This window comes from Chelon labrosus (assembly GCF_963514085.1).
Source record: "Chelon labrosus genome assembly, chromosome: 6".
NCBI classification, from domain to species: domain Eukaryota; kingdom Metazoa; phylum Chordata; class Actinopteri; order Mugiliformes; family Mugilidae; genus Chelon; species Chelon labrosus.
In genome coordinates this window covers 19,505,111-19,517,985 of record NC_140342.1, presented here as the reverse complement: position 1 = coordinate 19,517,985, position 12,875 = coordinate 19,505,111, and the positions used below count along the sequence as shown (strand labels likewise).

The 12,875-nt window shown below is 40.3% G+C and overlaps 1 protein-coding gene across 3 annotated transcripts; it reads right to left on the bottom strand.

Moving 5' to 3' along the window:
- Positions 1-305: 305 nt before the first annotated feature.
- On the bottom strand, positions 306-12,545 carry ranbp3b (RAN binding protein 3b). 3 transcript variants are annotated; one of them, XM_084546898.1, is made up of 17 exons: positions 12,493-12,545; positions 10,397-10,452; positions 10,053-10,089; positions 9,880-9,957; positions 9,698-9,769; positions 6,913-6,978; positions 6,638-6,730; positions 6,347-6,450; positions 4,936-5,055; positions 4,646-4,746; positions 4,481-4,556; positions 4,277-4,373; positions 3,536-3,660; positions 3,322-3,442; positions 2,579-2,721; positions 1,770-1,965; positions 306-1,554 (listed from the first exon to the last, which is right to left on the bottom strand). In XM_084546898.1, the coding sequence occupies exons 1-17, from the start codon at positions 12,512-12,514 to the stop codon at positions 1,511-1,513; spliced, it is 1,551 nt and encodes a 516-aa protein (XP_084403024.1). In that variant the 5' UTR covers positions 12,515-12,545; the 3' UTR covers positions 306-1,510. The 3 variants fall into 3 exon arrangements, with proteins under 3 accessions (XP_084403024.1, XP_084403022.1, XP_084403023.1); XM_084546896.1 differs by lacking the exon at positions 12,493-12,545 and having other exon boundaries at positions 10,397-10,914; XM_084546897.1 differs by lacking the exons at positions 6,638-6,730; positions 12,493-12,545 and having other exon boundaries at positions 10,397-10,914.
- Between the last annotated feature and the right edge of the window lie 330 nt (positions 12,546-12,875).

Below are 12,875 nucleotides of genomic sequence, written 5' to 3'. Positions count from 1 at the left end.
AACTACAAAGAAGACTGTAATTTTTCAATGAAAATAACTGCTATTCCTAATTTGTTCACTGTTTTAGAAAGAAAGGACCCAAGACTAAACAGCAGGCTGCAACGTGCCCAAATTTACTTATTTTTAAAGGTTAGCTTATCAAATGTAAACGTCCTCCTATTTTACTTGTTCTTCTTTGCACTAAAACAAACGGAAAAAATCTGGAGTTGCCGTTACTTATAGGTTATTATTCTGTTATGTTACTGGTCTGGCGGAAATTGAGCTTTTAGCGTTTAACCTATAAAAAAAAAAAATGAATAATCAAGTTTCAGAGGAAGAAAAATCTGTCAGTCCAAAATGGTTTATTTTGTAAAGGGGGCAGTTGGAGGAGATGAGAAAACATGGTGCGCTACTAAATGATATATTCAAATGTACATGACATTCAAAGGGTATTACAGTTATAACTCAAATTTTCCACACATGAAGTCTTCATTCCAACATTTTTTCCAAATGTAAATGGATAAAAAGTCTGTATAGTTCAACATAAAAATATGTATCAACACAATAAACCCTTGGGATGCTGAAAAGAAAAAAAAAAAAAAAAAGAAGAAGCAACAGTTACATGCAGAATGTAGACTGATGGGTTAACTTTTCTTGATCTGGAAAAAAAATAAAAACTCACAAGGTGAATGACTAACATCTTATTAATTTAAAGATCTGATGTGAATCCTTCTGCCCTTTTGTCCTCACATCATTAACTCACATTAGCAGAAACGACACTGTTTCAGTCTTTTATTCACTATAATATAGGTCAATAGGAAATATAAGAAACTGCTATTAATGACAACTTGAGTGGTCTTGGCTAGCCATTACAAACAGCACATATGTGTTGAGATAACTCGTGAAAATGACGGCCCAAAATAAATTACATTTGCCAAAACCTAACGCACAGACTGGTCGGTATGGATATGGGAGAAGGTGGGGGGGCGGGGGGCGGGGGGCGAGAGGAAGGTTGGACTTGATGTAGGAACAAGCGACCGGATGATTTAGTCAAATACACTGTGAATGAAGCTCCTCTGGATGTGTGGCGTCCAGAGGTACGACTGTAGAGTGAGTATAAAGGTCCCCAAGTAGAAACTGCAGTCTTAACATGTGCCATACTTTAAAATGTAGAGGAAAACACCCTTACACTCATCAATATGATGAGCAGAAAAGTCCCAAACCAAAGCTTTGAAGTCTTTATTTTTGCTATCGGGGAGAGGAAAAAAAAAAAATACTCGAAAACAAAAATAAAACACAAAACAGGAGAGGGAGGGAAGAAACAACTCCAGATATTACGTTGAATGCAGAGAAGATGAACTGCACGAGTTGGGTGAGACACTCCGGCACGGGGGGTTATTTCCTGGAGCTAGACTTCTAATATCCAAAAGTACTGGTCTGGAGGACCCATGTTGGTCAAGGGATGTCCATGGAGGTGCCTACAGCAAAATGCCTCAATAGTGGCATTTTAGCAGGCTATCCAAGTGTGACGCTATGTGCTTCCTGCTGCCTGGCTCTCTCCTCCCTCTGAATTACCTGCAAGGAACAGGTTGACAAAGGCATTGTAGGTGAGTGGCCTCAGTATGTGACTACTCAAATCACACACACACACAGCAAATCCACTGGTGTATGAAGAAGCAAAACGCAGCAGTAAAACCACAGACCCTGTCAATCACGGCATAAGTTTAAGAGAAAGCCAAACGTGAAATATGCAAAACACATTCAAATTTAGTAATAAAAAAATCACTGACATGTAGCAGGAGTGGAGGCGGAAGCAGAGGCAGAAGCATTGTCTTCCTCGTCGCTGTCTTCCTCATTGGACTGCGGTACCTCGGCTTCAGGGATGGTCGTTGCCGGGGTCTCGGGCTCCTGCTCCGCCCGACTCTTCAGGGCTAAGATACGGTGATGTAACGCTGCAGCCAGTTGACCTATGTCCTTAGAGCTAGCCTGAAGGCGTGGAGAAAAGGGCAGACACAGCTCAGCCACACTGACAAAACACATTCGCATCACATCAATATCTGCAGATGTTTCGCATTAAATGCCTGCTGGGGAAGACAAGGAATCTGCACTTTATGGCACTGGAAGGCGCTTAATGTGAAACATCTGGGCAGGAAGTTTTGAATTTATAAACGGATTATAAACGGTAGCTTGGTAATATTAACTGAAATATAGGATTTAAATCAGGGCTTATGTTGAAAAAGACAAACTGGGGGCGTTAAAGTGTCAAATATGATGAGACAATACAATGAATTGTTGCAATTAGTGTTGTGGGAACGTACTCAGCCCGGGTTCATTGTAATTTTACTGAAAGCAGAATTAAATTTAGAAAGGTAAAATTGGCAAGGATCAGACAACAGTGAAGTTATTTTCTTGCCAAGGAGTAATAGCTGTAATTAATGTGAAAAATTTCAGCTTCTGCATTTCAAACTGAAGATAATAAACTGGATGTCTCTGCTCTACTTCAGTAAAACATCTGGAAGTGCCATTCTACAGCTGGTGTCTTTGTGTAACCTGAACATAAATACTGCACGCCCTCCTATAAAAATACCGATAAACATACCGATATTAGGAAGACCTTGACCCCCTGGTCCTCCGTGTCCATGGCAGTGATTCGTACGCTCTTCTCGCTGGCCTTGTCCACTTGCATCTGAGGCCAAAGTTTAGTGTTGAGGATCAACCGGAGGCTGCCCTGGGTCCTCATCACTGAAAGGATTGGACCACAAACACACACACACACACATAGCCGCAGTGAACGACAGGTCCAAAACGCCACTTGTTATATGGTCTATTTAGACAAATGGTATTCCACTTGACTCAGGGGAGCTGCTTTGTGCCATATAATAAATTAAACAGGAGCAATTGCTATTAGTAATAACTACAGAGATATAATTCTAGCATAAAAACAGTGAAAAGACATTTACAGTCAAAATCCAAACTATTTGGAAATAAAATAACTTGTTAAATGTTTCTTGCTTCACCATAGTAGTGGCTGTCAGATTCCAGTAGTACAGGAATGGGCTCCCCCTTGTGTTCAGTGTCAGGTATTGTAATAACAACAGAGATAGAAACAAAAATAACGTGTATTTTTGTTTTCACCTAGATACCTTATCACTAAACAAACTATCACCAATCTGACACAGACATCAAACATGAAACAGACTTCTTATCCAAGCCGACACTGATAAATGTACTGTTAAATGAAACTGTTTGTTTATGTGTGTTTCCCATAAAAGTTGCACATTTCTAACTGTAGTTTGCTTTTATCTTTTGCAGCCACCAGGAATTGACTTTGGGTGTGTTTACCTAGACGGGACTGTAGCGTGCCGTCATCTGTTGACGCCATGTCATTGAGCCTCAGCAAACCTCGACCTCTCTCTATCCATGACTGAGCGGTCTTCTCAAAAACATACAACTTGCACTGCATCTGAAGTAGGAGGTGAAACAAGGACGGTGTTACTTTCTGCTACATTCATTCTCTGCATGTCTCGAATCCAGCGAGCATGCCTCGTCTTCTAACCTGTAAAACATTGCTCTCCGATTCCTCTCCGGTCTTCACGTCGACTTTCTCTAAGATGCACTTCTTGGCTGTGGCTTTGGTGTACGCTGCTGCAGACTCCTCCAAAGACTCTGACACGCTGTTCACTGGGAAGATAAAACACAAAGGTGAAAAATCTGCACTTGGCCAGAGTTCAGAGAGCTTGTTCTCACACCCTTGACAAATGCTGTAAATGACACAAAAACCATATCCTCTGCAAAGATTCTTGAGTAGCCAGTGCAGTGGGGTGACCATCAAGGACCTTGGCTGACCCTCCATCACTTAACACAACAAGCTGCTCTCAATCATTTTGAAAAGTGGAATCAACCTGAGATCTGTGCCCACATTAAAGTCTGTGCAAGCAGCAGCTATGAAATGTCTTTTCAGCGTCGCTGATAAATATGACGCACTTTCCTATCACTGATCTCTCTCAAACTATCTCATAGTGTCACTTTGTGTAAACACATTCCTCAATCTTTAATCAGACATTACTCCAATGAAGACATAATTCAGTGACCATGTCTTTTATGGTTACGGTTTTGGAGCTGCATTTCTGCAGAGCTGCTTTATTTTTATTTTTTTTAACCATGATGGATGTTTTTGTGGTTTCCACTGGAGTCTAGCCAAGAGTCTCCTTTCCATCTCTCAGAAGTCGAGCCAAACAGCAACTGCTTTTTTTTGTTTTGTTTTCTCTCCCAATAATCAGTGGGATTGTGTTTTTACCCTTCTCCGGGGTGGCTTCCTGTGGTGAAGGCTCTGGAGCAGGGGCAGCTGAAACGTCTTTATTTTCCTCATTTGCGGACTCGCCCTTCGGGGGACTCTGAAAACCACAACAGATCATTGGTACTTCTACAATGCTCAATCCCTGAGAGTTTTTTTTCCCCAGTATGATAGAATCTAACTATTCCGTGAGATGCATTAACTCACCAGAACTCGTTCGGACATATTCTGCCCAAAAACAAATTTTGCTCCGCTGTCTGCACTGTTTGTGGCATTTTTTGAACTGAAGGGGCAGAAAAAGACAGCAGGATTTAGAGAGCGGATATCAAATGAGCTGCTAAAAATACGGAATGGAGGACACACTTTCATTACCTTGGGGTAGAGATGTACTGTAAGAAATAATTAGTGCCCTCTGATTGAGAGTCCAGTGACACGCCATCCTTTGAGTTGTCTTCTGTACTGTTCTCCTCCAACTAGAGGAAAAAAAACAAAAGAGGAAGGCATCGCATAACAGGAACTGGAGTCACAGAACAAACCACTACAGACAATTCTTGAGCAAGAATAGAAATGCATAGGAGTGAAATCACAAAGCTAGGTCTGACTCTCTATTAACTGTCATTTCTTTCCTCAGATTTGTCACATGCAAGTGTAAAACAACCCACCTTTGCTCTGTCTTTGATATTCTGACCAAACACAAAAGATATTGCTACGTCCGTCTCCTTCTTCTCTCTTCTGCCGCCATCTTTGTTACCACTTGCTCCGTCTTCCTCATTTTCATGTTTCTGAAATAGGAAACAAAAAATACAATTTAATCAATCAATTATTTACAATCCAGTGTCAGCCCCCCCCCCCCCCCCCCGAACAAACGTTTAAACGGTTTTCAGAAGGATTAAAGAAAATTTGAATAAGACTGATTCATTTGATATCTCTCAAGAGTTTCCCCTACATGTGACATGGTTCATTAATATTTATGGAAAGCCCTTTTCAATGCAAGTCCTACTTTCCACATTGCGTGCAGTGGGCTGGGGTTAGCACGAAACAAAAGGGATGCTTTGCATTTACAAATTAATCCTGCACGCATCAACACTGTTGAGAAGCCTATTATCTACATGGCTGTAACATTTTGCTGGTGTCCATAAGGAATATTTAAGAATCTTGTGCATCGCACCTCAAGTGATCAGGATATGAATACAAGCATTTACAAGTATGATTTGTGCAAAAATAAATAAAAATCTGTGTTTTGCTGTAATTTGAAAACATAATTACAATTGTAAGCATCTGCCTCTTTTATGTCAGCACCCATTAACGAATAAATGACCCCAAAGTGATCGCATTCATATAAATGTTGTGTGAGCAAGAAAATAAAAACCCATCTGTGCATCATTATTATACAATTTATCTGAAGTGTAATGTTCATGACGTGAGAGAAAAAAAAAAAAAGAAGCTTGGTCTGCTTTCACAAACAATGTGCAAGCGAATGAGTCACCGCTGTAGAGTAATTTGGATGTTAACGGAGTGTTGAGCTTTAAAATGTTATTTATTCATAATTAATTTCAGCAGTAGCAGCGAACACAACTTCTTACACTGCCTGCGCAAACAGATAAAACACAAGCCTGTACTGATCACTTGGGGAGGAAACGTCAAAAATATACAAACTTAAGACTAACTGCTGCAACTTTATCTTGTACACTTAAGATAATCCTCTAATTAATCCAACAGTCATTAGTGAAGTTTTATCTCCCATTTCAGAAGAGTCAGTAGTGTTATATAATACTTGCTGTGTGTGTTTTTGGTTAAATATATTTACTAAAAATAGCACTTTTCTGTGTGGATGGATTTCCCCCATCACTTTCCCTCCAAAGCATTTGTAAATGCATTTCTGCAAATCTCCCGGTGAATTTTCAGACACAACCTTATCTATAACCATCCTAAAAGATATTTAAGCTCCACTGATGCACTTAAAAACAGGTCAAGCACTGCGCACAGCATAGCACAGCAATAAAAACTCCTCAGAGAAACACAATCACATGTGATTGACAATTTTCAGTCAATTTCAATTTGGCCACTACTCACCAGTGACTTGCCAGCCAGTGTGGCCGAGTGCTCTGTGTTGTTCAGGAAAAGGGACTGGGCCCCGTCTGATGACTTTTTCACGCCATTGGTTCCACAACTGGAATCTAAATGTACAGACAGAAAGGAAAAGGATTAGTTTACGGTTCTTTCCCGACCCGGTTCAAAATGTTACCTGCACAACACATGAAGACAACACGGTATGGACTCGGGGAGACAGAAGATTCTAGTGATGGCTGATAATGTTTCACAGGCATCAACTAAAGAGTACAGGTTACTCCAAGCTGTACTCACTGGACTCTATATGTGATTTAGAGGGCGGTGCCTGGAGAACTGCAGGGCGTAGGACACTGCGTTGCTGCTCCTTGGGTTTCTGACTTGGGACGCCTGCAACAGAGGCAACTTGTCTCAATAAGTCCTGGGTCTATATGCTCACGTCTAGATGTGCCATTTCCATTTCTAAGGGGCTGATGTGAAAGTGTGCAAGTCTGGGTTCAAGTTCAACTTTTTTTTTTTAGTAAACCCGGTACAGTGCAATATGAATAAAGCAACCTACATCAAATACTCACCTGAACTTGGCGCTTGTCCATGTATGAGAGTTGGTGGCTTTAAGCGGAATCCCATAGGCTTCTCCTCTGGTGATATGGAGCACAAGAGGAAACAAGAGTAAAAAAAAATGTTCAAACATCACAAAGCCACATAAAACAGGTACATCCCTTCTGTCTTTGCACTTTTCTAACCACAGGGCCGGTTACCACAGCAACCCTTATAGAGCCTGAGGAGTTGTGCTGCAATCCAACTCTTGTGCAGTAACATGGCAGGCTCTAGGGCCTCTGATCTATTTCTGCCTCTGCCTCTCCATCTCACTGGCTTTATTAGCCTGGCATGACCTGGCCCTAATCAGTGCTGAAGCAGAAAAGCCAAGAGCATTTGTTTAAAAAAACAAAAAGAAGAAGAAATGCATCTTCTTTGTCCTCAGCTTTTTAAGAGATCGCGCCTGTCTCTGGCAGACATTAATGATAAACTGGGTCTATGGGGCAACTCGTACAAAAGTGTGTCTGAAGCCAGCACTGCACACACATTGAGAATTTACTTCCAGCAATGTAGCAGACATCATGCAACCTCTTATTACAATTTTAAAATTAAACTGTATATTCATTAAATTAAAGTCATTCAAGTAAAAGATTAACTAGGACATTAAATTTTCGATAGAGACACATGATAAACAAATTAGTGTAATAAATGCACGTATGCATTCTTGCTTCGTGTTTAAGTCCTACTGCAATGAAGCTTGTATATTATATATTCAATACATTTTTTTTTTTTAGGAAGAAAACTTTTTAATTTCAACTCCCAGTACAAATCTCTTTCTTTTTTTTTTTTAATGATTCCACTGTTTTCAAGTTAGATATAATGATTGAATGTCTAATTTATAAATGACCGATCAAGCTTTGCATGGCCCCTTCCAATAAAACAATTAATGAGGCTGGAAATGTACCCAATGGCTTTTAGACCTTGTTGCATTTGAATAGTGCAGAACTGAATCATTAATAAAACAAATAAATGTTTATCTATCTATCATTTATCTCCAAATCACCTGAATATTCTCTGTACCCAACACTGTAACATTTCCATCTTAACAACGCAACTCCAACAACGCTTTTAAATAGACACCGCAGAAAAGATCAAAATGTTATGCTACAAATATCGGCTGCTGCCCACTGGTTTACTTTAAGTGTCACATAAACACATAGCTTGATTCCTACCACGGAAACTGAATGCAAAGGTGGACAAAAGCGACTGCTGCTGGGGTTTGAAGTACTACGAGAGGCTCGCTCGTAAGCTCGGTTGTTCAGCGAAGGAAAGGAGCTTTATCTCTCTGTATATTTTAAGTGATTATAAATTTTCAATGTTTTGAAACAGAGAAAAGGGTTTGTTGTGCTTCCCATCTTCATGAACACAGGTCAACTGCATATCTGGCAGTAGATATCACCCTGTTTATCCAGCTTTAGAAATCTGGCCCAGTTAAAAATCACAAATGCTGTATGACCTCTTAATGTCACAATTTCGTCATTTTGTAGGGACGTTTCATTCTCCATAACAAGAAATGTGTCATACATGCTTAACACTATGCTGCCAAATGCAACATGAAAAAATCTGGTGTTTTGATTCTGAGTTTGACCCAAACTGGACCTCAGATTACATTATAGAGCCTGCACGAACAAGGACAAGCACTTAACAAACTTGGAACAGAACTTAAACAAAACAACTTACACTGTAAAAGATTTGAGAACCAAACCCATGTCATATTTCATACTTGTTTAAGACGGAACCAGAGGCTTTCTCCAAAAACCAGAAGAATGTGGGACCAGCTGTAATATTTAAGACTCACACAGAATAAACGCCGTGGTCCAACAGCACTAAATAAAGTGGCTTATGATAACTAAGAAGCTATTCCTCTGAAATATTCAGCAGCACTACACAAACAGTTGCCAACTACCAGCACATGACGCTCAGACATCTAACGATAAGAGACTTTTGGCATTCACCAAAATTGCACTCAATTATATTATGTGCAGGAATGATCAAAGGCCACTCAAGATCATTATGTTCTCACAATAAAATAAAATAAAAAATTTCAAAGAGAAGAAGCTCCTAAACTGCATTTAATAAGGACAACTGACTTAACAGGCTAATGCAACAGAAAACGGTTCACTTCTCTGCTCTGCTCAGTGTATCTCATAGTGTGTTTGCAACAGACTTAGACCGATCAGTGGAGCAGCCATGGACCGAATGAGAAGAAAGTGAGGATAACTGAAAAACAAAACACAAACTACAAAGAAAAGCTTGATGCAAAAAAAAAAAAAAAAAAAAAAAACTGCCTCAACAAATACAAAGCTGTCCAGAACCTCTTGTTCATTGTTCGAGTCTCAAGAGCACATTCACTTCTATTTAACATCATTTGTGTTAGTTGTATTCTAGGTCTGCACATTTTTCTCTGTTCATGAATAATGCCAGACCTCCACAGCAGACACTGAAGAGGCAAGCTCAGAGGGAAAATTACCACATGTGAGTTAGCTCGAACTGTTCAGAGCTGAGGACAGTGGCATTTGGCAAACTTCACTGAAGTCTTACTGGCAACTGTAACTTTAGGAAACAAACATTTTCAAAAACTATTTCTGACAACCACTACAATCCTCAGGCTAGCAAAAGTTATTGTTTACCAATTTTAGTCAACTTATTGAGACTGTTGCCTTAAACTGTTTGAAAATTATGTGATTGACCTTCGAAGAGTTTTACTGGAGGGGGACTTCAAGCTGTAAAACAAAACTAATGGTGGTCTTGATGCCTCACCTGGCTCAGAGTCAGAGTTCCCAGTCGGAGACTGGCAGAAACTTGAGGGCATGAATACATTGTTCTTGGGAACTGCAAAGTAGCAGACAGGCATTGCACTCAGCATACAAATCAATGTGTACACCACAAGCATGAATCAAGAAAAAAAAGAAAAGCTGTGTTTTGTCACCACGTGCCCTTACCAGAATGTGGGGGTGGGAATGAGGAGGTCCTTTCCCTTTTCACAGGGGGGCAATAGCTTCCCTCATCTTTATCTGAATCTGAAAACGGTAAAATAATAACAATTTAAATAAATCAATGAAATCTATGATTATAGGGACAAAGAAAGTGACCATTTTATACATTTTTTATTTACCTTCTCCATCTTCTGCACTTGAACCCTCCGCAGATCGCTGCAAGAGAGGTAATCAAAATCATTTCACATTTAAAGACACAGAAAAACATAACAGACCTAGATTGCTTAACCTCAATGATATTCTGTCTGATATTGCTAGAGAATAAAACTGAAAATCTGTATCACATCAAGAAAGATTTTGTCTTTCCATGAAGTCTTGGTAAACCTGCTAGGGGTAAAAGATTTGAGCCTAAAAACATTTCTGGAATATGTGCTATTTTAAAATTCAGGTAAAAATCCCACCCACAAAAATAAAATACTGAGTAAGCCTTGATAAACATGTAAATAACATAACAGAAACTTACCTTCTGTGCTTTATCTTTTTGGAAAACAAACACAGGAGGCGCTATGGCAGGCTTGTCTGTCAAGAGAAGGTGTAGGCTGGTCATCCAAACACTAACCTAAGGTGTGCAGCTTGATTCTCCATCATGATTTACATTTGAAAACAATATATCTATTGGTAGCCATGATATCACACATGCACTCAAAATTACGACACGAAATAATGTCAAAAGACATCCAAAATGCAGAAGTGCATTTGAATATCACACATACAGTATGACACACAGACTTTATCTTGTATGTAATCAGTCTGTCCACATCACCTAACATCCCCCCCTGTTGTTCCTTTTTATATATATACAATTTCCTCCTTATACACGTGTGTGAATACTAGGCAAAATAAAACAATACTCATAGTTAAAAACTTGGTATACAAACTTAGTTTATTTATATGTCATATTTACTGGGATCAAAAATAACTGAAGGAGGGAAGTGATGAACCAAACTATGAAATGGTGACTTGCAAAACCAAATGCCAATATTGCCAAACGTGAGAAATTCAAACCAGTCCTGAGCAACACACTCACAAACACAAGATGCTCGACCTAATCAAGCAATCCCAGTAAGTGTTTGTGGAAGAATGAGACGCTGACCTAAACTGAACATCAAATACCAGAATCAGCATAATCAAATTTAAGAGTCATTAAAGTAAATGCACATGTATTTGAATACATTAATCAATCAAAAATGGACAAACAGAAACTACTTTTCAAATGAAAAGGTTTTTATTAAAGCTCAAGATTGTGTTGCTTCAATAAGCTATTGTGATAACTAACAAGAAAACCAATCACCTGAGCTAGGTGATAATTGCATGTTACCTCAGGCCACTCAAGGCATCTACTGTCACCGTGTAACCTCTGTAAGATGTGTAATCCTATAACGTTAGCAGACAAAGGTTTTCCTGTGTCTGGGCCGGGCCTATTACACAGGGCAGGTGTAGCATCGTTGTGGTTGTGAGCCTTACCGGGGCATAAATACATGCGATAACTACCTGCAGCAGACACAGCCACGATTGTTTACTAACCCGACATCCACACTCCTGACTTAAGCCCCTCAAGGCCAACACAAGTCGTTTGTGCATGAAACACGTTTGAAGCAGTAAAACGTGGGAAAACGCTGTGTGACCTATATTTAACATCCACCTTTGTATCCATCTGCGGCTTGGAGCCGGTTCAGTTAGCAAATGTATGTGAAAATACCGGCATGTAACACCGGCATCCACTTCAGAAATTCAAGTAGCCGAGATGTTACCGGCTTATGTTAACCAGCTAGCACGTAAACTATCTGACCCATTCCAGGAAATAGTCGGTGTCGCTGCTTGTTCCCTAATGCCGAATGTAGCCTTAGCGAGCTTAGCTTGCTAATGCGCTCGTTCCCGCATGAGTCATCTCGGCTGACAAGCAATGTCACCAAGATCCTCAATGAAGTCTAGTATGCTTAAATCATGAACACCATAGCAATCAGATCAGAGTGGGATATGTACAGACTCTTAAAATGCGGAGATTACACCAAAGCATTGTGTCTTAGCTAACGTTTTTCACTCTACGCGCCTAAATGAACGGCTGGCAACCCTGCAACTAAGAGCTAGCTACATAAAAAAAAACACAAGGAGGATGTCGCACTGTAAACGTTTCATATTCACTAAGGAGACTAGTGTTGCCCTTGCACATGAGCTTCATTACAAGCTCTTCATTTTATGGCCTGGTGGGTTCGGGTTTGTATCCACATTAGACCATTTAGCTCACCACAAATGGCAACACACGCCGACTATTAATAGCCTGGTGCTAGCGTTAGGAAGTAAGCCGGTTGGTGGCAGGCAGCATTCGAGGGCGTACCGAGGCATTCCAGGTATTACCCGCAGCCCTGTCGTTAGCATTGTTAGCCTGTTTGCTAACGTTGTAGTCTTGTAAACGCCGCGAAGCCAACCCGCCGCCTGGAGTCCCCGTTAACATGCGGCAGAGTCGCTTCATTTCAGGTATCAAATATGCAGACAACGTATAGGTGCCGTTTACATCGCCACTGTAGCCGTATTGTTTTTCTCACACTGCCACTTACTCACCTTCGTTTGCCAAGTCCGCCATTTTACTTCGACGCTCACACACCCACAACCCACCGCGCAGATAATACAAGTTGAGACAGAAATGTTTTCACTGCCAGGGAGCACGTTGCCACCGTTTACCAATACGGGGACCCCCCCACTGTCCCGTCCATTCCCCCACAGTGAACCACAAAATAGTGTTTGTCCATGGTTGTCATTGTGTTTATATGCTTTTAATTAAACGCACGTTTCACCCAGCCTCCTACAGTTTGCTTGCAGAGCTTGACCTACTACTACAGTGGCTCCTTTGGGGCCTAATATGACAACACAGATTTTAAACATAGCCTGCTGTCAACTATGCACAGGAACTCCCAACACAAATTAGGCAATTTTAAATAAATAAA

Bases quoted from the DNA above. Each gene is read 5' to 3' on its own strand.
- ranbp3b (XM_084546896.1), bottom strand. From the start codon at position 10,480: ATGACCAGCCTACACCTTCTCTTGACAGACAAGCCTGCCATAGCGCCT. The intron at 3,661-4,276 runs GTAAAAACACAA...TTATCTTCCCAG, and splicing joins GGAAGCCACCCCGGAGAAGG to TGAACAGCGTGTCAGAGTCT. The intron at 1,555-1,769 runs GTCAGTGATTTT...TGTTCCTTGCAG, and splicing joins CGCCTCCACTCCTGCTACAT to GTAATTCAGAGGGAGGAGAG.